Source organism: Gallinula chloropus, assembly GCF_964237585.1.
Source record: "Gallinula chloropus genome assembly, chromosome: 3".
In the NCBI taxonomy this organism is placed as follows: domain Eukaryota; kingdom Metazoa; phylum Chordata; class Aves; order Gruiformes; family Rallidae; genus Gallinula; species Gallinula chloropus.
This window is the reverse complement of record NC_140087.1, coordinates 30,293,999-30,321,840: the sequence shown is the minus strand read 5'-3', so window position 1 is coordinate 30,321,840 and position 27,842 is coordinate 30,293,999. Positions and strand designations below refer to the sequence as shown.

Here is a 27,842-nt window from a genome sequence, read left to right as displayed (position 1 = left end):
AAAAATCCCACCCAAACCCCAGACTTATCCAGGAAATGATCAATGCTTTTCTTGAGAGCTTGCCTTTCTCTGCTGTGGAATCACAAAGACTTTACTGATAAGCAAGCCAGTTCTGCTACAGCAGCATAAATTCAGCCAATAAGGGTTTTTTCTATCTAATGCCTGATTCAGAAATTGTCAGCAACTACCTTGAAGAGCCTTTAGGTAAGTGTCAGGAATGCAGCATGAGAATGGATTCAGTACGTCTTACACAAAGCCAGATTTGCATCTTGTTAGATCAACATTTTTACATAGCACATACTAAAAAACACATGAAATTACCATGAATAGCAATCTTTTCAGTTAAATAAGTCCAGATTTTCAAACCAAGTTGATGAGAACAGTAATTTATTTTCACATTTACAAGACAAACAAGAATAATATTTAAAGTATTATTTACAAATATATACAGGTATAAAAAAATATCTTATTTAGAAAAAACTGGCAGTCAAAGTTCTTTTTAGCAGTACAGCCAAGATACAGTACTCTTTTTTTAAGATGGAAAAGGTGTTACCTTAGTTCAAGGAAATTTCTTCATTCAGAAACAAAGTTTAAGAGAAGAGTAATAATTTAAGATTCAATCTAAGGTAAACCACCAGAGAAAATGGCATGATGAGCTTTCACATTTTAAAATTAAGGCAAAGCCCTGAAAAAAATCATAAAATCTAGACTCACTCATGATTTTATGTTAAAAAGGACTTCACTCACTTCATCTGACAATCTCACTACAAACGCTTTTAAAAGACTTTTGAATGAGAGTATATATTTAAATAAAGCAGTTTAGACTTCCCCTCCTGGCATCCAAGAATTGCTAGGCTTACACATGGAAGTATACTTGCCAAAGGATCTTCTTTTGTTCAGTATTATCATGGGGTGTTTTGAAGACCGGAACACAATGGACAAATTGTCAGGACAATACTTAAAAGTGTTGCAAGAAACCACATTCAGATTTTTTTTAATATCTAGATTAGTAAGACTCTTCAAAATAGATATTCATGATGATTCCTATGAATTTCAACATAACCAAATAGCACCAAGGAGTAATAAGACCCCTTTGTTTTAAATACAGAAGAGCAGAAACCATTTTCTTGTTTGATCTTCAAAGATGACTTCATACCCTAAAATAACTTCTGTGGGGCATCTAAAAATCTGTATTGGGATGGATGGATCACAATCGCCGTAGATTCTGTTTGCTTTTCTTAGTCCCAGGAAGCGGCCCCACCTTACAGCTGGGCTTCACTGGTTTGCTACTCAGGCAGTCACTGGAGCTGTGGTAGGTGCACATGCACTTGGTGCAAAAGTCAAAGCCACAGCTGTCACGACTGCACACCGCTCTCTGCAGGTAGGAGTCGTACTTTGCAGGGTAACTGCAGCGATGGCAGACTTTAAGGCTTTCAGTGTTTTTCAAGGTCTTGGCAGCCTGTTGGAAAAAGCATATAAGGAAACTCTTGAGTGGAGGGTAAATACACACCCCAAACATTCCCTGATGTTATCCAAGTGCATGCCACAAAACATCTTGTAGCTTCTCCTACTCTAGAAAAATAAACTGCAAATCTAGCTTAAAACTGGATGCATCTAATTTGAATGGGGAGCAAACAGGATTGGAACAGAGGTAGCCGATTTAAAATTCTTTAAGCTTGAAATTTAAAGGACAGACTAAATGCAAAGCAGTGAAAGAAACAACCCTCCTGAATCCTCCAAAACTCATCCAAGGATGGTGACTTAGTTAACTTTAATTAAAAAAAGCTAACTGAATTCCATTTAAAACACTAATATTTTCTACAAGTGAGCAATGTGTCCAGAAATCTCAGCTGTGGGGCGCTTGGTTTGAGACAGCAAAGGGAGACAATTTCATCTTGTTTCCAATCAATTCATTTTTAAACCCAAACCAGACCGATCATTTTAAATCATTAAGCATTAATAAATTATAGATGTATATAACACCTTATATATCACTCCATTGTGACGTGTTTTTAAAATCTAGATGTGTGTGTATATATAGATAAGACTTTTGAGCTTGAGTATACAAACTTTTTCTACTCAGCAAAATCTATTGCTGATTAAAAAGATCCCTGCAATGTAGACTTGCACAGATATGCAGAAAAACAGAAGTTAAAAAAGCAAACAGACTGGTAGCAGTTGTTAATAACCCCAAATGTGTGGCACACTACAAATATGTAGTTAGCAAAATCCATTTCTATGTCAGATAATTAGTTGAAAAAAAGCACAGAATGAACAGGACAAGTATCAATTTGGTTCTGTTTTTTAAAAGAATAAGGATTACCTAAGTCTTTGTCTTTAAAAAAAGCACCTTTTGGTGTGGAAGCAAAAATTGATAGTTTTTGTGGGGATGCTCACGTGGAAAACATGAGATTCGTTATAAGCCCCCAGAAGCTAAGAAGAAATTACCGAACACTTTCATGTCTCATCTGAGCCAAAATTTAAGCCAAAAGAGCACCATTAAACCATTTTGATGATACCTAGACACCTGGGGGCAGGGAGACATGGGACAACACGACAGATGTAGAACATATAGGTGTATCAGTACTTTCCACTTAATTTCTGACCTTGTTTTAAACTAAACTCAAAGAGCGAAATCTGGGAGCCATACTGATAAGGGTTACAAGCACTTCAAGCTGGGGGATACTACCTTTAGAAATATTCTTTGCAATCAGACTGTGAGCCACATAACATGCGAGAAACTAAAGATGAACAGAAATCACCAGTTACCTCAGAAAACTCCATGTGCCTGCTGTGACTCTTTGATGCTTTCAATCTCGCACCTTTTTTACCCAAGATTTTTAGTGGGGTTGCTTTCTGAATGGACGATAAAGCTGCTCTGCAGAGAGCATACTCCCTTGTTGCAGCATGTTCTGATGCCTGTGTGCTGTTCTAAAGAAAAGAAAAGCAAGAATAAGATTCGAGAAGGGATTTAGCTGATACAGACTTTTGTCTACTATATAACACAACTTACTTTCATATTAACACATCATAGTTACATAGGCAGAGCACGTATCCTAGCCACGACAATGTTTTAAAGCAGGAGGCAGCATATCTAATTCTTTACGGCCAACAAGGATGCCTGACATTTTCTTTCTGAGAAGCAAACTCCTCCCACCAATTTTCTACATTTGCAGTTCAGGTTAAAAAAGCATACGATGGCAGGGAGGAAATCAAACTCTATACGGTATCAATGTTCATTGGTGTCCCAACTGTTTCATCCCAACGGGCTAGCAACATAAAATAGTACATAAAATTCAAGCTAGCCGAGTACCTTATTTTCTGTGGCAGATCCTAAACCTTGTTTCATTGTCTCTGAAGAAAAAAAAACCACTTCTGCTGCCGTTGGTAAAGTGCAGTGCTAGTGTGGTTGGATCTTGCAGTAGTGCAAAAAGGTTTTCAGCTCTGTAGCCAAGGTGTTGCACTTCAGATTATGGCCAGAAAGTATCAGCAGAGAACCAGACTTGCCTCTTAGCTGAGTGGTTTCTCTCAGACTCTCTCCCTTCTGCACTGCTGAGAGCCAGCCTAGAGAAGACCCTCTCCTTCCTGCCCTCCTCTGACACAGGACACAAGGAAGCCTTTAAAAACATCTGCATCTCTCCTTGGTAACTTCCTGTCAACCTCCCTCAGGCACCACACAGTCTATGCACTAACAGCAAAGTGATCAACAACACTCAAGATGTCTTAACAGGACAAACTGAGACACTCCTGGTGACAATGTTTCCAATCAAAGTAACTCTTCTGAGGTCTCTTAGGGCTGGGAGGAGCCCTGAAATAGCAGATAAGACAGTACTGGTTCAGGCTTGAAATACCAAAGATGCGTGGAAACTTACGGAAAGGTTTTTCACAGCTTTACTGTATATTTGGAAAATCCGTTTATCTTCTTGTAGAATCTTCTGCCACGTTGTGCTGACTTTGACAAAACTGCAACAACAATAGAAGCACATGAGTTACCTTTTATTTAATAGTAGGAATAATAACATAGTCTTTTTCTTTCCTATAGAAGATTGGGTATGTTCGGAACTGTAGTCTTTAGTTTGCCTTCTAGGAAAAGACACATCATCCATATATATCATGGCTAACATCAACAGTTCGCATTTCAATACACTAATATGTAACACTAACCATTGTCACCATCACAAGCCCCACATCTAAAACATTCTTAAGCCATCTGATTAGGTTGCTTACTGTACCAATTAAACACAATGAGATCAAAAGACTTACTTCATTAAATCCATTTCACTGAGATGCCTTAAGATAATTGCCAATATGTGCTTCAAGTTCTTTTGGAAGAGTTCGGCAAGAATATCTAGTCTATCTAATCCCATTTTCTTTCCAATTAGGTTAGAAAGTTCGACCTTGCCCCTGTAAACAATTTTGTCCATCGCAGCCCAAGACCTGAGATTTCTTTTACCACTTTTTTTCAAAGTTGAGCAAATCATTTCTTCATAATGGATTACTGGCAACAAAGTCTTCTTTGAAAACTGTGCTTGGTTTTGGTTCTTCATGAGACAATGCTCTGGTGTGCCACTGAGATTTCCAGCCAAAGGTATACTATCCTCATGTTCAAGTGCATCAGCATATTGATTACTTAACATAGAGGAATAGCCACTGTCCTCATTAAATTTACTGTTTTCTAGTGCCTCCATTTCATAGATACCTTCATCAAGTCTCTGGGTTACTTGTTTGTTTTCTTTGTTATGTACAGGTCTCTCTTCATCTTCAAGATCAAGATTCCTGGCAGCTGAATGGCATGTGTCACTAAGAAGTATCTTCTGATGCTCTTCAGCACAGCTTTTACAAAAGCCTTCCTCATAATTCAAGGGACAGGATTGTCCCAGTCTTGTTTTCTGCATAGCAGACTTCAATGGTGCAAACCCAACATGAGGAGACGAACAATCAAAATTGCATTTCATTTTGAAGGAGTGATTAAGATTTGTTTTCATTACTTGATTTGTATCCTGCAAGAAACAAGAAGGACAGTATTAGAACTCAGCGTAAACTACATCACAGATTCTTTTCCTTATAAGAACCAACCACACCTTCATTCTGCCTTGTGAATTTCAAGAGCTTATCTAACTCACCTTCTAGTGTCTAAAATACAGACAAGTTGGCAGAACTAAGGATTTGATCAGCAGCACACTAAATCTATGTGAGATCTTCTCAGAATTAGTTCTTTATGCTGCACGTAACTGGGGTGAGAAAACTGACTGGGTGATTTACTTAGCCACCATTCCACCAGAATCGATTACTTTTAGATACACCAATGCCCCCCACTCCCTACCCTAAATGCAGCAATACACTCAGGATGCTCACAGTCCTTGTTAGGGACACCAGTGGCAGAGGGTCCACGAGTGACAGCAGAAGGGTGCAGGGGTATAGTCAGGCAAGAGCAGCCTGAAGTTTCCATCCAAGGCCAGAGGCAAGGTTGGTGATGCAGCCAGGTATGTGGCATTTTTAAAAGAAGAGGCAGCTGGATGGCATGGGAAAAGCATGAATGCCCACATGCATGTGCAAATTCCAACGGAAAGCACCGGCCCTTAAACAATGGTCAACTCGAAATAAAGGTTACTTATGAGCAGGATTTTAAGAGGATGAGAGGTCAATAGACATTATAGGGAAGTTGAACGCTTTTGCCCTTTTTCCTTCCCCTCCCCCGCAAGAAGTGTGGTGCTATCTATATTAACAATTGTGGGGGATGGGCAAGGGCTGAAGGAAGCCATCTCTGAAGTGTTAAATCTAAGGTGAAAATATGCTTTCATTAAGCTTTGCAACCCCTACGAAAAATAAACTCCCTCATTTGACCAGGTATTTTAAGGGATTTAAGCACTTCTAGCAGTTTTAGAAAAATTTTTCTAAGAAATGTATTTCGTGAAGGGTTTAAAGAAGGCCCTTCTTAGTAGCTACGTTTGGTGGAAGAAAGGAGCAAATGCGCTTATGGCTTTGTACAGTGTGAGTTGGGGGAAAGATAGAAGCCCTCCCGCTGAGCCTCCCCCTCCCCTGCCCCCCTCGCTTGAGCGCCTCGAGGGACCAGGGGAGATTTTGGGCTGAAACCCTGCAGCAGTGGGAAATGCTCCCCCCCGGTATTCCGGGGTGCTAGGGCCAGTCCCGACCACCCAGCAGAGCGGGCTCAGTCCCGAACCCCCAAGGCACTGTCAGACTGCTCCCGCCCAGCGCTCAAGATGGCCCGGGTCGGCGGCAGGTAGACCGGCTCCCGGCCCCGCTGCGCCTCATGACCCCCGGGAACCGTACCCTGCCCATTCAGGGGTCTCCCCTTTTCTCTGCGGTGGTGGATTCCCCCAAAAAATGGTGGTAAAGGGGGAAACAGGAGCGCGCCAGGGAGATGGCCCCCTCCGGCGGCGTGGCCCGGCGAGCGGGAGAGCGCGGCACCTCCCCGTCCGCTGCTGCCCGCCGGCGGGAGTTGCGCTCCTGATCGCGAACGGGACCCGGCCCTACTAACGCGGGGCGGGCAGCGGCACCCACCCCACACGCGACTCGGCGGCAGCATCGGGGCGCTACGCGGCCGCCCAAATGCTTCCATCCCACTCCATCCCATCCCGCCTCTCCCGTCCGACCCCATCCCATCCCGTCCCGTCCCGCCGGCGGGATAACTGCGGGGTAAGGCTAGGCAAGGCGGCGGGACCGGGCATCCCGCCTCCGGTCCGCTTGCTGCCCCCAGCAGCACAGCCAGCACTGGTAGCCCCATCCCCACCCCAGCTTCTACCACCACGTACGGAGACAGACCTCACCATCCCAGCCACGGAGCCCTCACCGCGGAGTCCCACTGCCCCTAACGGGCTCTGCCAGAGCCCTCACCTAGGCAGCCCTAAGCACCTTTGCCACAGAGCCCGCGCCGCGGCGGCCGCCCGCGCTCACCTGCAGGGTGCTCTGCCGCAGCCCGCGGGCAGTAAATGCGCGGCTGCCTTTGCCGGGTACTTTTAAAAACTTTGAATTTGGTATCCAAAACCGCGCCGGCCAATCAGGAGCCGCCGGAGGGGGTGGCGTGGCCAATGAGAGGAGGGCAGAGGGCGGGGGCCAATCGGAGGCGCGGCGGGCGGAGCAGGTACGACTCACATTTTCCCTCCTCGCCAGCGAGGAGCAAGGCGAGTGGTGGGGCGGTGGCGCGCGCGGGGCAGCGGGAGGGGCGCGGGAGCCACGGCGCAGGGCTGGCTCGGCAGCGACTCCCGCCCGTCCGCCCCCTCCTCCCGACCTCCTCTTCCTCCGGCACCCCGACAGCCTCACGATGGTCTCCCTAACCGAACAAGAGACCGCGGCGGTAGGAGGCTGATGCGCGCTGCACGGCGCCCGCCTCCATCCGCCTTTGCTTTTGTGAGTGGATCTTCCCACCGTCCCTGCGCGGAGCACCCGCTCTGGGCGCGCAAAGCTCCTGCACTGGGGAAGGACTCGTTAAGCACCGTGGAGGACCTTACACCCGAGGTCCTCCCCTGGAAAGAATGTATTTCTAGTAGATGGCAGAGTGAGGAGGGGTGCAGGGACCCCACTGCCCCCGAAAACCAGCGTCTCACAGCTCCGCAGTGAGCTGACAGACCTTGTGTCGACATGAACGTGGAGCAAAGAAGGGACTAAAGGTCTTTATGCAGTAAAGTTTGCAAGGGCAAGTCAAGGCGGTACTGCTCCTGGAGTGAAGTCCACTTTGTATGATGGTGCCAGCCTCCTGCCAGAACCGTGTGGCACCTGGCTTTTCTTGCAAGGCTGCAACACACGTGGTGATGTTCAGGAGGCAGACAACAGGGGGGTGCAGCAAGTGCCAGGCAGGATCTGGCCTGCCAGGCCACCACTGGAGCGTCAGGGAAAGTCTAGGACAAAGCCCTGAATGCTTAACATAGGTTTCAGGCAGGAAACCAGTGTTTAGACCTGGCTGATGGCCCTTGGATGTTTGGAGGAATATGAAGGTGAAGTTAAGGGAGAAGGAATTGCAAACCCCATCCACTGCTCAGTATAAGAGAGCCTGGCTGTCACAAGTTCACTGAGGGCTTCTTACAGTACTGGCCTGGCAGGAATAAAGGCTTCAGTCCTAGTTTCTGCTCCAATCAATACCAAATTATTTTATAGACAAAATGCGTCTATGTTTATTTTTATTTTCTGGGAGTTGTAAATCTGGTAGTAAATCCAGGCCTAAGCCTCTCACCAACAGGAAACATGTGCCTCACCTTATGCATATGGACAACTCCTGCATCAGAAGTTAATGTATGCATCTTTAATTAAAGATCTGGAACTTAAGTTTAGTTATCATGCAATATTTCCTAGCAAACCAAGCTGATAAAAATATTAAATGATTCTATGTGGTTTTTTTACATGCCCGGGGTTCAAACCGCAGTCTCAAGTGTAATAAAAGTTGATACACTTACAATAATCAGTCGATTTTTACATAAGCTACTTAAATAAAGCATGTTTGTTCAAGTGGTTGGAAGAAAATGATAAAAATATGTTATGCTTATGTTGTTATGTGCATGCTTACAGATGCAAATAAGATATCTATAGTGAACTATGTTCGCATGATAATTTCTTACAACAGTTTCAATTAGAAGTCTGAAAGTAAATACCCCTGTGTTTATGGTAACATTTTTCCTTTAGGTTCCAACTTCTTATTTACGGGTATTTATATTTCTAATGCATTATGTGTGTGTACACACACATACATAGATACAGTGGGAGCTTTAAACTAGTTAGGAAGGGGGAAGGGGATATTAAGAAGGCTGCTGGGGTTAGGCTTCGGGAGTCACAACGGGAGTTGATGGTGGAAAAAGGTAAATACCAACAGCACAGTGGTGGACTTGGGGACGTTTTTCCATGTGAGAGTAGGGAAAATTCTGTGGATTGCCCTGAGTACTCCTCAGTGGAGCCACTTTTGCCAGTCCCCTGTCAGAAATCTCGCTGTGGGCTGTTGAGGGTACCTACATCTGCTGCCCCACTAAAATGCCTTTACACGAATGCACGTAGCATGGGGAACAAACAAGAAGAACTAGAGATCTTGGTGCGGTCGCAGGGCCACGATCTCATTGCAATCACAGAGACGTGGTGGGACAACCTGGACAACTGGCACGCTGTCATGGATGGCTACGTGCTTTTTAGGAAAGACAGGCTAGGGAGGCGAGGTGGAGGAGTTGCTCTTTATGTGAGAGAGCACCTAGAATGTACTGAGCTCCACTTGGGGAAGGATGAACCATCCGTCGAGTGCTTGTGGGTTAAAATCAAGGGGCAAACTGGTATGGGTGACATTGTTGTGGGAGTGTGCTATAGGCCCCCTGATCAAGAGGAGCAGGCTGATAGCGCGTACTATAAGCAGTTAGAAGTAGCCTCAAGATCCCAGGCACTGATCCTTATGGGGGACTTCAACTATCCAGATATCTGTTGGGCAAGCAACACGGCCAGTCGTATGCAGTCCAGACAATTTCTGCATAATGCTGAAGACAATTTCTTGCTACAGATGGTGCAGGAGCCTACAAGGGGAGGGCGGGTGCTGGACCTTGTTTTCACTAACAAGGACGGGCTCGTTAGGGAAGTGAAGGTCGGGGACAGCTTAGGACAAAGCGACCATGAAATGGTTGAGTTCAAGATCCTGGGTGGAAGAAGCAAGCCAAAAAGTAGGATAGCTACCCTGAATTTTGGAAGAGCTAACTTTGATCTCCTCCGCTACTTAACAGGGGCTATCCCGTGGGCCACGCTGTTTGAAGGAATGGGAGCCTGTGAGAGCTGGCTAATATTCAAACAGTGCTTCTTCCAAGCACAGGAACGATGCATCCCTTTGAGCAAGAAATCGGGAAAGAGAGGCAGAAGACCTGTGTGGATGAACACAGAGCTATTGAGTAAACTCAAAGAGAAGCAGAAGATGTATGAATTATGGAAAAAGGGTCTGAGCACCTGGGGAGAATACGGGAATGTGGTCAGGGCCTGTAGGGATGCAACTAGGATGGCTAAAGCCCTCTTGGAAATGAAGCTGGCAAGGGACATAAAGGATAATAAAAAGGGGGTTTTTAGATACGTGAATAGTAAGAGGATGACCAGGGATAATGTAGGTCCCTTGCTGAATGAGGAGGGTGTCCTGGTAACGGGGGATGCTGAGAAGGCGGAGATACTGAATGCCACCTTTGCTTTGGTCTTCACTTCAAAGGCCCCCCAGGACCCACAGACACTGGGTGAAAGTAGGAGTGTTTGGGAAATGAAGAATTTCCCTCTGGTTGAGGTAGAGGAGGTCCAGGAGATTAATGCACACAAATCCATGGGCCCTGATGGGTTTCATCCACGTGTGCTGAGGGAGCTGGCAGAGGTGATTGCTGAGCCGCTCTCAACAGGTCTTGGAGGACAGAAGTGCCTGAAGACTGGAGGATAGCCAATGTCACTCCAGTCTTTGAAAAGGGCAAGAAGGAGGAACCTAGTAACTATAGCCCAGTCAGCCTCACCTCTGTCCCAGGAAAGGTAATGGAACAGCTTGTTCTGGACGCCATCTCCAAGCAATTGGAAGAGAAGAAGGTCTTGAGGAGTAGTCAGCATGGATTCACCAAGGGGAAATCGTGCTTGACCAATCTCATAGCCTTCTACGATCTCATGACAGGCTGGGTAGATGGAGGGAGAGCAGTGGATGTCATCCACCTTGACTTCAGCAAGGTCTTTGATACTGTCTCCCATGACACCCTGATAGCAAAGCTGAGAAAGCATGGGATAGATGAGTGGACAGTGAGGTGTGTTGAGAATTGGCTGTCGGACCGAGCCCAGAGGGTTGTGATTTGTGGAGCAGAATCTGACTGGAGGCCTGTTACTAGCGGTGTTCCCCAGGGCTCGGTGTTGGGTCCAGTCCTGTTTAATATCTTCACTGACGACCTTGATGAGGGAATAGCATCCACCCTCAGCAAGTATCCGATGATACAAAGCTGGGAGGAGTGGCTGACACGCAGGAACACTGCTCTGCCATCCAGAGAGACCGGGACAGGCTGGAGAGCTGGGCAGTAAGAAACCGGATGAAGTTAAGTGTAAAGTCTTGCACCTGGGAGGGAACAACCGTTTCTAGGACAGGCTGGGGGATGCCCTGCTGGAGAAGAGCTCAGTGGAGAAGGACCTGGGGGTCCTGGTTGATGACAGGTTGACCATGAGCCAGCAGTGTGCCTCAGTGGCTAAGAGAGCCAATGGGATCCTGGGGTGCATCCAGAGGAGTGTAGCCAGCAGGTCAAAGGAGGTGATCCTCCATCTCTACTCTGCCCTGGTCAGGCCCCACCTGGAGTATTGTGTCCAGTTCTGGGCTCCTTGGTATAAACAGGACAGGGATCTCCTGGAGACAGTCCAAGGAAGGGCTACGAAGAGGATTAAGGGCCTGGAGCATCTCCCCTGTGAGGAAAGGCTGAGTAAGTTGGGACTGTTCAGTCTTGAGAAGAGAAGACTAAGGGGGGACCTAATTAAAGTTTATAATTATCTGAAGCAGGGGATGCAGGGGGAATCCGCCAGCCCCTTTTCAGTGGTCTATGGAGACAGGACAAGGGGCAATGGCTGCAAGTTGGAGCACAGGAAGTTCCGCACCAACATGCGGAAGAACTTTTTCACAGTGAGGGTGACAGAGCCCTGGGACAGGCTGCCCAGGGAGGTGGTGGAGTCTCCATCTCTGGAGATATTCAAAACCTGTCTGGATGCCTATCTGAGTGATATGTCCTAGGGAGCTGCTTTGGCAGGGGGGTCGGACCTGATGATCTCTCGAGGTCCCTTCCAGCCCCTACAATTCTATGACTCTATGATTCTACGATAATGTGGCATGGAAGCTGCAGGTTTTTATACGTATTTGGGATTGTAAAATCTAGTCTACAGTAAAGGTTAACGTGCACATATATCAGCAGGTTAGAAAGGCAGAAGTTTTAATTTGCTTTTGCAGAACAAATGTTTTAAGATGGTGGTAAATAAAGAAAGCCATAAGATGCTGTTTATACTGTGTAACCTTTAGAAAAATCAATAACCTGGAGAGCCAATTAAAAAAATAAAGGAGAAACTGAAGTGAAATGGAGACCGAAATATCAAACAATAGTGTAATGATTCCTTTTGCTTTTGACTCGAGAAATATTCTTTTCAGAAACAACTCACGTAATTTGTCACTTGGCTTCCTTAGCTTTTTTCCATTTTTAACAAGGGATATTCTTAAACAATTATTAAGGGCCATGAAAGCACAAAAGAGATACTCTTTGACTCCTTCTCCCATGCCATGTGAAATTGATATGCAGATTAGTACTGGGGTCATTTTTTTATCACTTTCTTCCTATCACTCAAAAAACCCAGGAATTTTTTCTCTCAAATAAACTACTGGACACTGTACTGACATTTAAACTATTGTTCAAATGAAAACTGGAACTAGAAATAGCTCATTGTTTTAAAGCATACCTTTTGAGAGTGGTGTATTGGTATCTTCTCAGTGGAGAGAGTTACAAACTGCAGTTACTTCTTGGCCAGTCAAATTTACTTTTTAAGCGGACTGCTGCAGCAATAGTGTCTCAGAGGAAGGTAATACTGTCTTTTACTCAGCAAGTAAGAAAACTATTTATCAGTCATGAGGAAACAAGTTGTGGTGTCTTTCATGATCTGAAAAGCAGTTGCATTTTCTGGGTCATGCTCCCAAGAGCTCCTTTGCAGAAAAATGTCTGCAAATGTCATCTGTTGTAACGAAGTGACAAAGAGCAATGTTCAAGATAGATTCCTTTTTTCATTTTCTGAAATAATTTCCATTAAAGATTCATAATCAGCATATTCTCTTAGAGTCTGTATCATTTCATCTAGCATTTCTTCCCCTAACATGAAACACTCAATGTGATGCACTGATCTGCTTATCCTGTGATCAGTAATCCGGTCCTGTGGAAAGTTGTATGTTCTGATCTTCTCTGATCTTCCTTTAGTCCCAATCTATCAAAGAAGTAGAATCAGTTTATTATCATCACCTTTTTATAAAAAGGATGAAATATTGATTAAGCATCTAAAGCTAAAGCTTTCTCTTCCTCCCACAATTATCCAAAATACTTATATTATTTTATAATATATTTATACTTATGTTATATAGAATCATAGAATATGTATATAGTGAATACGTGTTCAGTAGTTGCAGTAATTGTTCCCATACATACAGAAGAACAATTTTACTCTGTCTTTTTCTAACAGTGTTCTGGTTATTCATGCTCTAATCCTGTTTAGATCTCTAGAATTTACATATTACTGACATTTTAAGCCTGACTAATATATGACCTTTGCTTAAGTAGCATGGAATATTTTTGCCTTGTGTAATTCCTCCCTGCACTCCTGTTCCCCTGTATTTCCATTTACTATTTGCATATCACTACAGGAGTTACCCCAGGAGCGTGTGCTCGTAGAGAATTATGTCTTTTCTGAGCGAAACTTACTTGAATTTTTCGAACGCTGTTTCTCTTTTTGGTTTCTTCTTCCAGTTTGGCTTCGTACAGTTTAGCACACAGCATTTGCATAGCCTTCTCTTTGTTTCTAATTTGAGATCTTTCTTGCTGACATTCAGACACAATCCCTGCCAAAAATACCATGACATTTAACACTTATCAGTAGCATACTAGAAGGGTTTTGCAATTTCTAGGTTTTCATTATGTTACAATAAGACATATCTTTATTCAATAGATATTTTGGACTGGGGATATAAAAGCCCAGGCTTATTAGCATCTAATCCTATGTTTTGGGAGAGAAGAGCAGGCTGAGCTGTGCAAGTGTACAAGACAAGAAATTTAATTTGCTATGTTGGACAACAGGTAGATAATGAAATAAAAGACACATAATGTGAACCGACATAACAGAAAACACCTTTAATGCTTTTGGCTGCAGTTCCGTGAAATTTAGGATTTAAGATGCAGTAAAATACATGACAGAATATATAAAATATGATCAGGATACACAAAAGTGGGCACTGATTTCTTTTTATTAAAAAAGGTGTGGTTTCTATCCCCAAACCATACAATTCAAGAGGAAAAGTGAACAGCCTAAGAAAGGAATAGGGAGAAGAAATACCAGAAGACAACAGCACAAGCTGTTATTTGGATTTATTTTAAATAACTGATACGATGACAGTATGTTTTTATAAGGTTACATAGTATTACTTTATAAAAGACTTGTTTGCTAACAACTTTTTGTGTCACAATGAAGGTTTATAAACAGAGATATGAGAGAAATAGAAGTAACAGGACAACTGCTAAGGAAGAGACATCAAGAGGAATGAAGGAGGGAAAGGTGGAATAGGAAAAAGTCAGGTGATGAGATACCCTATGAACCACCTCTAGTGCAAAACCACAAAAAACTGCAATACATTTTCAGGTTTCTATAATGTACACTAATAACTGCTGTCAGCAAAAACTAACGAAATTTACTGAATTTAATTTGTGGTTGGGTTTTTTTTTTTCCCCAAGCACGCAGGCACTCCAGAACTTTTTGAATCCAGAGTACCTTCTTGTCACCACATCTTGCACAGAATTCTATCCTCTCCACTGTTTACCTTCTGCTTTACTGAGGTGATGCAACAAATGTGGAACGGATTAATGGGTTCAATAAATATGAAGAAATGGGTGGCAAAAAATCTGGATACGTGAAGATAAAGAGCATTCAGGATTACCCTGAGGCTGTAAAGCCTGATTAATGCCTGTGGTGGTGAAGAGGAAAAGCTAAAAAGCAATGAAAGTCAAAGCAGCTGTTGGGGATTGCTCAAAGGGAAATAAAAAGCTTAGGAATGGCAATAAAAAAGCCGTATGATAGCTAAAATCAGGTAGCATTTGAGGGTGTATCTTACCCCTCCTACGCTTCCTAATCTGATCCCTAGGGTCTGGCCTCCTAATTACACGTGTAATCTAGGGAAAAGGAGCCCGCAGACAAACAGCAGCTGGCTTCCTGAGAACACTCAGCAATTAAAAGCAGCATTTGAGAATGGAAATAGCGCAAACACTCTTTCAGAGACTAGTCAAGAAAAGGCAAATCATCAGATTTTAGCCTACTCTGTTTTAAAGTTTATTTTTCATTATTTGAAAGCTTAAATAGAACTTTTTGATGGAAACTGACTGGGATGCTTTTAACCATTGTGTCATGGTTAATGGCAGAATGGATGGCTTACCTACTGAAGCTACCAGTCTTCCCTGTTACACACTGGAGGGGGCACAAAATGGTGCATGTAGAGCACTCTAAACACACAAGAATACTGTAAGAAAACTCTGGTCTACTGTTGTCCAGGTTTGAAAACAAATCCCTCATTTCAAAAGAAACTCTGACAGCAGTTTTGCACTGTAGATCTAATACAAAGGAAAAGATGAAGCACCTGTTGGAATATGAACTATCCGTACAGCACTGTCTGTTGTATTGACATGCTGGCCCCCAGCTCCACTAGCTCGCTTCGTTTCTATCCGTAGATCTTTTGGATTAATTTGCAGCCTCATCTGTCATGGGAGACAGAAAAAAGAAAAAAAGAGAACATATTTCTGTTGATCCTCTCTAGATAGATGTCAAATACGTGCAGTTGGTTTATTTTAGAAGGCACATTCAGGCAAGATCAAACTTTTTAAGATTTATGAGTGGTAGCCCTCAACCCCTCTGCAAACGCATTAACAAATCCTCATAGCCAGATTGGAACGTGACACGATGGAAGCCAAGAAATCAAAGAAAAATTAGCTTACAGCATAACCATCCCTTAGCACTAATCATTCCCCTCCTCTCAAAGCTCCAAACCCTCTTCCAGCAGTGTCAAGTGTCAGCCAATATCTTAACTTTATCAAATGGCTTTTAGATAAAATGGAATGTATTCCCATGGCTGGCTCTGTCATGGGGCAATGGTCTCTGGGAGAAAGGGGCAGCATCTTTGAAAATCTGCCAGGTCAACATGAAACAAAGATTAAAATAAAGCTTTAATTCTTAGCCAGTTGTTTTTAACCAAGTAAACCTGGTGAGAATGAATTGTCACCTGTACACTTTGGAAGGGGAAAATGAAGACACTACGAAAATGCTGGATGGGAGGCGCTAGAAGAAATCTCTATGAACTCTGTAAACTAATTCAGTCTTTTGTTACTTTGTATAAAAAAGTACAGGTTTCCACAAAACATGCAAGATACAGCCACAGTGAATTTTCAAATTACAGTGAAGTAAACTGCCAGTCACTTTCCTACAATGAGGATTATGAGAAAATCCAGAAATTCTTTATTTTGCCCCTACAGACAAAAAGTAAAATAAACCAACACGTATGAGTTTAACTAAGTTAAAAAAAAAAATCATTAAAAGAATAATAAGAGAGACAGGAAACACTTGGGTATCAGCAATACAGCATGTAAAAACACTGTTTATGGTAAAGTTTTTCCACTAAAAGACAAACATTACCTCAGTGGGTTGGGGTAATATTGCAACAGTCATTGTGCTGGTGTGGATGCGTCCTTGTTTTTCTGTCTTTGGCACCCGCTGAACACGATGCACTCCTCCTTCAAATTTCATGTACTTGTAAGCCTCAAAACCTGCTATACTGGCAACTGCATGTCTTAGGCCACCTTAAAAACAGGAGAGGAACAGTTGTAAAGGTGTAAGAAAAGCTCTTGGTACTACCTTTTTATATTTCAGACTGTGTAGTTAGACATCACTGTAATCTGTTTTTTTAAAATTATGAATTTACCATGTAAATACTTTGGCAGAACTATATGAAAAACGCAAGAAAAGTCTTAACCAAAGCCAGGCATACACACTCACATGTTATTTCAAGGAACGGACCATCAAATTCCTAGAGTCCATTTTTTTTATATATATAAAAAGATTGTGTGAGTACATGGTTCATAGATAATCATAAGCCACAGCAGTACTCCAACAGCAGTAGTAAGTTTATATAAAGATCACATTTTGAAAGCTGCCTTCAGAAACTATATTGATTTTTTTTATCATTAGTTAGGTTATCATTCAATGGGGAAAAAAAAAAAACAACGAAACAACCCAACTGCTTAGCAATGTGCTAAAAACTAGTGTTGTACTAAAAAAAGAAATCACTGAACAGCCTGGAACTTGGGAATAAACTCCAGTACAATCACGGTTTTGTGACAGGAAGAGCTTGCTGCAATATGGAACACTAGTTTGTGGCATGCTTGCCCTTCCTTGTTTGCTTTGTGTGCAAACCCTTCAGTTGTGGCTGTATGATGGTTTGAAGGATCAGAGAAGTGGTGGCACTATAAATTCATGTAATTTTTCACTTGTTTTGGTTTTTAATCCATCTCAGTTCCCAGGTCCCATTCATTGCACAGTGGATGGCTTGTCAAGGGAATGATTATAGGCAGCCTCAAAAGAGTATTGCTGTTGAAGTCTTGCAACATGAAAACACAGCTGATGAAGAGGCACATGTACTTCTCAGTTTTTATTTTGTTTTAGACTACCTTTAGACTAAAGAAATCAACCATAGGGACAAGATAACAGCTTTTTAAAAGAAGCAAAACAAAACCAATGTAGAATCTGAAAATACCCTTCATCACAGGAAAAAAAAAATACCAGCCAGAACACAGGCCAGGATTTTCACCTCCATGGAGAAGGTTTGCAAATGTTTTTTTTTAATCTACAGAAATTTAACATTCCCTCATTACTTTACTAACATGCATTTCCTTTTACTGTCACGTTTGTGGACAGCAGCCTGAACTGCCTCTTCCTTTCTCTTTCATCTCATTTTTGTCCTTCTGACTTCTAAAATATTTCTCCTACTTGTAGAAATAAATCTGTATCACTCTGTCTTAAATGTGCTGCTCAACAAACCTAGCGCTTCACTGCCATTTTTTATAGCCATTATCTATCAATTCTGTAAGATAAATCTGTCATGCTGAGAACAAATCTGACCATAAAGCACGCAGTTTAACAAGAGTATCTGTCAAAATCTTTAGTTTAGGTCAGTAAGTTTCATTCTAACAAGTAGTGTGAAATCTTTCTACTGACATGCAAACACTATTCATATGAACAAAAGATTTTCCTTTACTCTGGAAGAATCTTATATAACTATGGTAATTATTTTAGTTTGAGTAATAAAACTTACTTACTCCTTTACAAATAAAAGCAAGTACCAACAAATAAGTCATAAGCAACCTCTGCACAGGAAGAAGCCATGCTACATCAGGAGTAAGAATAATGTGAATGTCCACAAGGCTACAGCACTACTGGCAAGTATTAATTATGTGATAAGCAGCACATTTCAAAAGCTAATGTTCTGTCTTGTTTCCCCCCACTTCTGCTGGCATTAATGTATACCCCACAGGTACAGCCTATCTGAGCTGCAGCCACAGCTGCGCGACGTTCAGGAGAGTTTAAGTCTGTAGTGGTAACTGTGTCTTTGGCACTGTGGGGCTTAGCGTGAGCCTATCAAGAGGCTGGTTCAAAAGACAGGTTATTTATTCATACTACTTCAACTATCACCAACACAGCTTTAATAAAAATGCAGCAAAATCAAATGAAATTTCAAAAAGCTTTTTACCCTGGCAGACGTGCCGCAGACCTGTGAAACACAGCTAGCTCTTACTAACTAGTCCCTTTCAATTCACATGTCCCTCTCTATCCTGAAAGCCAACATGTGTGGAACAAGGCACTTGTTTTCTGCATGAGTTGGCACTTGGTTTTTACCTGGCATCTTATACCCAGACTGAGAAAAAGCCCTGTACCTGTGTCTCCACCTGCCGCTACAGGGCAAGCACCAGCAGATTAATAATGACATGTGGGTTTGTGCTTTAACATGCACACTAAATCTTGAACCTACTATTTTTGGACAGGGGCATCCTTTGGGGTAGGTCAATAAAAGTCAGTTAAGAGCGGACTGAAACCAACTGTTAACTGCAGCTTTGTTTAACATTCACCTTGTTCACACATGCTCACAGACAGATTTCAGCCAAGTCCAGGAGCTCTCTGAAATGAGGGAGTGCGATGTTTTAATGTAGGACCTTGCAGTCCTTAGGAATGGAGTGTGGATGGGATGCAAGAGGCTAGCAGCACCAGCAAGCATCCTTAACTCCATGCTCACTCTGCACAGTAACCCAATGGATTCCAACATGTCTTTCAGTGACATCTCCAGAGCCTGCACCTCTTAATGTATTTCTAGCTCCTCAGTTTTGATAATATTTAATCACACACATAAGATCAGAAAATACATTGCAAGAGGCTGACAAAGGCTAGGGCTCTCTTCAGTTTCCCTAATTTTACATCCTACCTTCCTAAACATTCATTTCAGGGCACAGGCAAGCCCTCAGAAAGACAATGGGTTTAAAGTGAGTATATATCCATTAAAACCTAGTAGCTTTAAAGAGAAAATATGGCTAGCTGTATACCACATTAACCTATTGCTTCAATCTGACATTCAAGGCATTAAAGAGAATGCCTCTGAGGGCGTGGGCTCCTTGTCCGAGGACTGAGCTTTCAACAGAAGTGTTGCTGAGCCCTTCCAATCACAGGACTGTGAGTCAGACCCTACTTACAACTACTCAACAACAGAGTTTTTAAGGCAAATCAGTGGATTGATCCAATTAAGACCATGGCCTCAAAATGTGCTGGAGCGAAGAAACACGGGGCTGGCTGGAAGGTGGGGCAGCCCTTGTTTAAGCTGACTGTGAAACTGTGCTCTGAAGGTGAAGCTGTATATGACTGCTGGGGCTCACTCCACAGTGAACTCACAGCGAGTCAATGGGAAGGTCACCCTCCTCTCCCCCAGGTATATGAACTACAGAAGAGCCAAACTCTTCCCCATTTAGTTCACACCTATCAAACCTCTACCATGTTTCCTCTTTTTTTTTTTTTAATGTTAATAGATTTCTGTTGGTTTTGAAGGCTGAAGTGGCTCAGCTCCTGGCAAAGCGTGGGGGACTATCTGCTTTCAGCAACAAGCTGCATTGTAACATGAAGATACTTCTTGTCTCCCTGCCTTCATCATTTAACTGTGCAGTTTCTCAAATGTCCTCTTGACTATTAAAAAAAGAGGAGACTTTGATGCTGTGAAAACCTGAGTTCACCTTCATCAACTTAAAGTGACACCCATTAAAACCTCTAGAGAAAGATTTTTTGACGTTTTACAAACATAAGTTTTTTGAATCAAATTCTATTAAAGATTCTAAGGACCTAGAAGTGTAAGTGAAATCCATAGTAAGTTGAATTGTATCTGCCTATCTGAGAGGTGAAGAAGCGTGAATACAGACAAGAAGTCAAAATTATACCTAGAATTTCAAGTTCCCAGTTTGTGATGTCCATCTGTATTTCTTCCATGGAGTCTAATTTTCGAACCTTCTTTTAATCCCTCAATATTTATCAGTGAATCAAAAACTGTACTTATACAAGAACAGCCTTAGGGGACAGAAAGCCCTCCATTGAAAGGGGAAAGTAGCTCACTGACATGAGAAGCTTAATTGTGGATACTTATTTTTTTCTGCATATCTACATGACTGAAACAGAAAGGGATCAAGGTACTTGAAACCATCATGAAGTCCAAAGTATCACTAAAAAAAAAAAAGAGAAAAAAACCCCACTGATGACAGTATGAATACAGGTAAAGCTTCACAACCAATCCCAGCTAGAAGCAGCAAGCTGCACATTGCCCATCTACATTTCCGTACCCACTGTGATGTATACATTACCTCCACAGCAACACGTAAGCAGGCAAAATGGGCTAGCTTTACTCACAACAGCATGGGTAACAGGAAGCCTGCAGATCTGTTAACAGAAACAGACTTGGCAGACCTGGCCTGCTGAGAAACGTGGCTAGCAACCTGTCAATCAAAACCCTGCCACTGGTTGGGCATGTTTCGGATTGCAGTTTCACACTTGGCTTAAGTTGACTGAACTTGTGGCTGCCAAGAGGTCCTGGGTTTCTCACTGCCACTACCAGTAACCACACACTTCTGCCTTCACTAGCATTTCTTCTCTTGTTTTGCATTGGATTATCTGAAAAATGTGTTGGGTTGCTTTCCTTCAGTGCTATTTTTCAGTTGGATTGACTTTGTTATCAGGGTCTGTGAAGATGCCTTATGACAAATACCAATGTAAAAAAGTCAGCAGCAGCATGGAGACAGCAGCCTGATCTTCCTGAAACAACTTTACAGTTAACTGGATTAAGCTAAAATTAACCAAGATGCGTCAGGGCCTCAGTTTGTTGTGTAAACCTACCAATACCCATCTTCGCAAAGACACTGTTCTATGTGATGCAGTGAAGTGAGTTCACAGCTCATCATCACCAGAAGACCCAGGTTTTACACCTCTTTGCATTCTGCCCCATATTGCTGCTTATCTTATGCTAGCTCTAAGGCTCATCTGAACCGACTTAACACACTAACTAGGTAAAAATCCTGTTCCAGTCCTAAAAAGTGGTCTTTGCAGGTTTAAGTGAAAGGACATCAAAACAGGCAAAAGACAAAGAAAGGAAGGTAGGGCTGTTCAGGCAGAGGGAAGATAGGAGAAATATCTCCTTTTACTGGCATCAAGCTGTTCAACGAAAACCCTACAGGCAATCAGTTGAAGACTTCCATAAATAATTAGATCTCTCAAGTTTCCTCTCAAATCTCCCCCACCTTGCTCATCCATTAGCTGTTACAGATGAGCTATATCCAAAGAGCCCATTTCCTTACATAAATCCTTGGATGACCTTATTTCAGATAAATTCAAGATGTTTTAGATTAAACTTCAAAGAATAGTTTTAATTATACCAATCCCTCTCTGCCAAGGGATGCAAAATAATAACCAGACTTCCAACCTGTCACCAAACTGATCTACAAACACCAGAAACACTAAGTAACTAAGCAGAACAGCATAACCTCACATAAAAGTACGTAATCTGTATCGGTAAAAAATAAAGGTAAAGCCACATATCTATCTGCTTCACTTTCTGAATTTTCTTCTGCTGGGCTTAGTTTCATTTCTACTTTCTGAAACTACTAAAAGATAAGGGTGGTTTTTTTAGCACTTCAGTATTTTAATAGTACTTCTGAGATGGAATTTCAATCTCAAATACAGAAGCTGAAGAAAAGAGTACTCAGTCACTCAAATAATCTTCCATTTCTAAAATTAAGTTAGTAAAAATTAGCTTCCTGTAGTCAGGAAATTCAAATGTTTAAATTTAAATTAAAAAGTTACAAAGATAAAATATTTTTATTACTGACCTATTTCACTGGGAAAGTATTCTAATATTTCAAATTTCCACTTTTTATAGGCAGCATATCGTTGATACATATCAAACATCTCCGAGGTGAATAGCATGGCTTCCTGCCCTCCAACTCCAGCAGTTACTTCCATGACAAGATCACTCTCATCTGTTTCTTCTGAAGGAATCAAAAGCAACACTATCTGTGAATACAAAAACACCCAGCTAAGACTTTCCTCTGACACTGAGATAGTATAAAATGCCGGACACAAAAAACGTGGATCTAGGCTGTCTTCCCCACACTAACTCACTGACTGCCCAGAGGAGAGGCTTCTTGTGCCTCTCGCAGAGAGGAGGCACCAGTGAGGATGAGGTTGGGGTCAGGGTGGGGGGTGCTGCGTTGCCAGAAGGCTCCCTGTGTCTGTTCAGTAATAGTAGGCACACAGGTCTCTCTTGGGACCTAGAAAACTTCACAGAAGTTTTCATCCATCATGAGCACAACTTTTGGACACCATAGGGGACACTCCAGTTTCCAGACAACTGGGCGTCTCCCTCCCCACCAGATGCCCTTTTAGCATCGTCTCAAACTGCAGAGCTAGGAAGGCACGGACATTCAGGAGGACAGTCCTTCAACAACATCTTAGCTGTATTATTCGTTTATTTACTTAAAAAGCCTTATATTGATCTGTAGGAGACACACACACTAGAACCAAAAAACTGTATTACAATTTTTCGGCATCATCTTCCTTTACTAGCATTAGGTGATGTTTGTTTCCACAGACAAACAACTTCTTTTGGCAAAATCACAAGTATTTCCAGAAATATTTATAAAGTGATTGTTGTACTGCTGTTCAAGGAATGAATGTGACCATACCAGTTTCTACTTCACCGGTAACATTAAGAATATGTAACAGTTTATTTACGTAAAGATGGTTATTTCTAGGTTAAACAACAGATACTATGTAGAACCTATATAAAGTAGCAGCCTAGAGCAGGTACATGGTACTAATTTTATTTTCCTCCCCCAAAACCACTAGTGTGTGTGATCCTACACAAATACAATGTTTCAAATAGACAAAAAAAAAAAAAAAAGCTGGACATACATATAGGTACACTCAACCAAGACAAAGTACAGGGTCTACTTATAAAGATGTATCCATGCAAACAACTTCAGATACAAGCAGGCATACACTTACAGGCTGTCTCTATACCACCTGCCTTTTTCATTCTCCTTAGACAACAGACACTAGCTGAGGAGTATGGTTGGCAGGGAGGGGAGAAGGAGAACAGCATATTGGATACATCTTACTTTGATGAGAGGACAATTTGGCCTGGTTAATTCAAGAATAGCAAGGAAACAGAGGCTTTAAAAGGCGATCTAACCTGGTGTTTCAGTTCAGCTATCTCCTCTTCACAGGAGGCGATTTCCCCTTCTGCAAGCTTCTGGAAATCTTCACTCTTATCTGGAATATTTGAGTATGGTTAATCTTCAGACTTATATCAGTGTCACTCTCAGAAAACCCTCAAAATAACACCAACCACATCACGAACTTACTCTAAAAAAACCCCAAACAAACAAAACCCACCACAAAGCCACCAAAAGCAAACCAGCCCACAACAATCACCATGCAAAAAACCCCAATGCACTAACCCTGTCAGAAAAGGAGATTAATAATATCATAGGTAATGAAGATACACAAATAAAGAGGGGTTTATTCCTATGTTGTTCAGGTGTGACATGGGAAAATCTGAAATAAAAACAGTTCTACTTAAACACTAAAAGAACCCTCCCGAAAAAAATACCCCAACACAACACCAACAAAACCCCAACCAACTGTGCTGTGCTGGTGGTCAACACCATCTCAGGTTGCCCAGAGAGGTTGTGGAGCATCCATCCCTCAAGATACTCAAACCCCAACTGAACAGAACCCTGAGTGACCCTTTGTAGATGACCCTGCAGGGGGTTGGACTGGATGATCTCCAGAGGTCCCTTCTCATTCTGCAATTCTAAGAAATTACTTTCTTTATTTCAATATGACAGGAACATCAAGGATTTGAAGAGCATGCGAGCCCCACAATTGGCATTCTTCATCAAAAGGACTATTACCCCTACCATTGCATGCAAAACTTCCAAGTCAGTAGAATGGTAACTTCAGGTGTTTTATCCACGTCAGTTTATTCCAGAATAGCTGCACATCTTCTAACTCATCACTAAAAAAAAAAGGCATGGAGGCACTCTTGCATAGTAAGAGGAAATTGTAATTTTAAAATTTTACTTGACTGATCAACACCAATGCTTTACAATTAAGTCTTTTTTTTAATGCATCAAAACTGTAGTACAGAAAATGTTCCTTTTTTTTTCCCTGATCAATATCAAACTGTACAGAGAAAAAAAAAAGTAAAAATACCCCAGTAGCCTCTGACCCACACCAATTCACCTCACTCATACAGAAGGAAAAAAATATTACTGCAAAAAAGGAAAAAAATAGTACACACAATGAAAGAAAAGGAACTGGGGCAGGCACAGGGATGCATAACTGCACAGTCCATAGCAAGAGAAGAAAAGAAAAGAAAAAAGAAGATGCTAGACTCTTTTTCTGTGTATTGCAAGCTTTTAAATGCATTGAGCTGAAGTGGAAGGTGCATGCTTACAATAAAGTCATATCTTTTCATCACTGTAACTGCTTTTAGTCACCAGAACAATTTTAAATGAAAGATTTTTACTCTACAATTAATATTGGCAAATTAACATCCCATCTCATCACCTCCGTAAGGAGAAAATTAAAAGATAACAATGCATAAATTGGTTTAAACAAGGATGCTTTACCCACAGCAGGCTAAGAGCATGCCAGGTTGACTGTCTGATTTAAACATGTAAACTCAGTCATCTCCACATTTCTTTACGGTAACTACTGACTGATCAAGGGCTAGTCATTACAGTCAACGGAAGGAAGGATAAGAACTAAGGAGTTACAAATCTAATTCAAACCACCAATGCAATTAAGAAATAATCTAAAACAACAATTAAAAGTGGCTGCATACTTTTAAGATGCAATCACAAAATCATAGAATCATAGAATGGTCTGGGTTGGAAGGGACCCCAAGGATCATAGAGCTCCAACCACCCTGCCACAGACAGGGCCACCAACCTCCAGGCTTGGATCTACACAAGGTTGCCAGGGCCCCATCCAACCTGGCCTTGAACACCTCCAGGGACGAGGGGATCCACCACCCCTCTGGGCAGCCTGTTCCAGCACCTCACCACTCTCTCTGTAAAAATCTTCCCAATAATATCCAATTTAAAACTTCCTTCCTTTAGCTTTAATCCATTCCCCCTTGTCCTGCCATTGTCTGCCTTTTTAAAAAGTTGATTCCCCTCCTGTTTGTATGTTCCCTTCAGGGACTGGAAGGCTGCAATGAGGTCCCCCCGCAGCCTTCTCTTCTCCAGGCTGAACAAGCCCAGTTCCCTCAGCCTCTCTTTGTAGGGCAGGTGCTCCAGCCCTCTAATCATCTTTGTGGCTCCTCTGAACCCTCTTCAACAATTCTACATCTTTCTCTGGACACAGGACTCCCGATAGGGCCTCACGAGGGCAGAGTAGAGAGGGACCATCACCTCCCTGTCCCTGCTGGCCACTCCTCTCCTGATGGAGCCCAGGATACCATTGGCCCTATTTGCTGCAAGAGCACACTGCTGGCTCGTGTTAAGTTTCTCATCCACCACAATCCCCACGTCCTTCTCAGCAGGGCTACTCTCAAGGAGCTCTTCTCCCAGTCTGTAAATATGTTTGAGATCGAGGCCCCTTCCACCCGCGGCAGAGGCACCCTCCAACCAGACCAGGGCGCCCAAAGCCCCATCCAGCCTGGTCCTGAGCACCGCCTTGACCTCTGCTCAGGACGCGCTTGCTTCCGCCAGGAGGAGACCGCCCCAGCCGACAGCTCCTCCCCCGCCTCCCCCCGCGCTCCCGTCACCGCCCCCTCGCGGCGCTCACCCAATCGCGTCGGCATATGCAAATCGCTCCCCACCCCGCTTCGTTCCGGCGGCGCCACGGGCGCGTCGCCCCCGCCCCTCAGGGCCCGCGCCACCCTGCACCTTGCCGCGCCAGCTCCCGCGTGTCGCGCAGCTCCTGCTCCTTGTCGCGCAGCCTCTGGATCCGCGCCGCCAGCTCCGTTCCCGCCCCTTGCCCGCCCCGTGCCTCCAGCAGGCGCCGAAAGGAGCAGGCGGCGAACAGCTCGTCTAAGCCGGGCCGGGCGCTCAGGCCGCGGCGCGGCTGCGGCGGGCACGTCCCCGCCGCCCTGTCCGCGGCCGGCGCTGCGCGGAGGCGCTGGGAGGGCAGCACGGCGGGCCGGCAGCGCCGCGCCGCGCGGAGAGCTCGCGCGAGCAGCCGCATCCTCGGCTGCCGGGGGCGCCCGAACGCGCTCAGCCGCCTCTCTTCCGTGTTTCCGGAAGCTGCCGCAGAAAACTGACGTTGATTCCGGGAGCAGCCGGAAATTTTCCGGGCTCCTTTGGCGGAAACGGACGAAGGGGTTCGGCTCCCTTCGTTTCGCGCAGACGCGCTGTGATTGGCTGTCAGGGCGGGCCGAGGGGCGGGGTTCAACAGTGAGGCGAGGAGGAGGAGGAGGCGGTGCTGGCGTACTGGGGCGGGGCTGCTCCTCGTAGCAGCGGGGGGCGGTTGGGTGGGGTGGGGTGTGGTGGGTTTTTTTAATTCATTCTGACTGAAAAACGTCCAAGACCTGGACAGATCCTCAAGTTTAAAGCAGGGCAGCTGAGGCGAGCGGCCGCCGGGGTGCTGAGGCTGTCCCAGGGGCGGTTCATGCCCAGGTCCTGCGGGGCGGTCGGCAGCGAGGCTGCTCCTGTCGAAGGGGACGGGGAGTTCCCGGTTGGGATTTGGGTGCGCGAGTTACGCTCACAAGCCTCTCCCTCTCACCCCAGAAGAAATTCTCAGTGCTAAGACACCCCGAGGAGGAGGGAGCTGCATGCCGTTGTGGAAGGACTCCTCCACAGGAACAGCCGGTGCAAAATGAAGCATTTAGGGGGAAAGAAGCACGTTGTGAGAAGACGGGAGAAACGGGCAATTGAAAGAGCCTTTATGTCAGCGTTCAGCAGTGAGGCTGACAAACTATCAGAGATCGGAGTACGGTGTCTTACATTGAAGTTTTAAACTGTAAAGCAGTGAAGATGCAGTCACTGAACAAATGGGATGTGATGGGTGGTGTGGGGTGGTCTTGGCAAGTCCCCTCTGGTGTCCTGGGAGGGTGGCGTAGTGATCTTGTTTTAGATAACATCATTAATGACATTACTGGCTAAACTCGAAATGGTTTGAAGAATGTATTTTATTACAAAACTGTGCAACTATCCATAAGACTTTATTAGGCAGTATTTTGTACTACAGTCATTAGAGGAGTCAGTCGAGTCTTTTGCTGTTCTTCTGTCCTTGTTGATATCTTAACAGAACTAGGTAATCATACCTTAAAAGTACATGACACAGGTGGATTATCAGTAGCTTCCATATCATACATTTGTAAATCGTTATTTTCATGAAAATAATATCAAAAGCAAGAGTGATGCTTGCATGCCTGCCTAAGTAGTTTTGGTATTCAGAAATGAGAACTTGGAAGTTTTGTTGCATTCTGGAAATCCAGAGGTCATATGGGTAACATGAGAATTTGTTACTTGGAATATTAAGCATTAAAATGAATGGTTCAA

At 43.5% G+C, this 27,842-nt stretch overlaps 2 protein-coding genes across 2 annotated transcripts; both read right to left on the bottom strand.

The window, feature by feature from the left end:
• Positions 1-832: 832 nt before the first annotated feature.
• FBXO5 (F-box protein 5) lies at positions 833-4,985 on the bottom strand (the record flags this gene model as incomplete). Its single annotated transcript, XM_084262309.1, has 4 exons — positions 833-1,459; positions 2,770-2,931; positions 3,873-3,963; positions 4,264-4,985. 4 exons carry the CDS (start codon positions 4,983-4,985, stop codon positions 1,208-1,210), a joined length of 1,227 nt encoding a protein of 408 aa, XP_084118435.1. The 3' UTR covers positions 833-1,207.
• A 7,495-nt stretch (positions 4,986-12,480) lies between these two features.
• Positions 12,481-26,526, bottom strand: MTRF1L (mitochondrial translation release factor 1 like; the record flags this gene model as incomplete). The annotated part of the gene is made up of 7 exons (XM_084261007.1): positions 12,481-12,930; positions 13,422-13,558; positions 15,341-15,458; positions 16,390-16,553; positions 22,158-22,341; positions 23,522-23,601; positions 26,229-26,526. The coding sequence occupies 7 exons, from the start codon at positions 26,524-26,526 to the stop codon at positions 12,715-12,717; spliced, it is 1,197 nt and encodes a 398-aa protein (XP_084117133.1). The 3' UTR covers positions 12,481-12,714.
• Between the last annotated feature and the right edge of the window lie 1,316 nt (positions 26,527-27,842).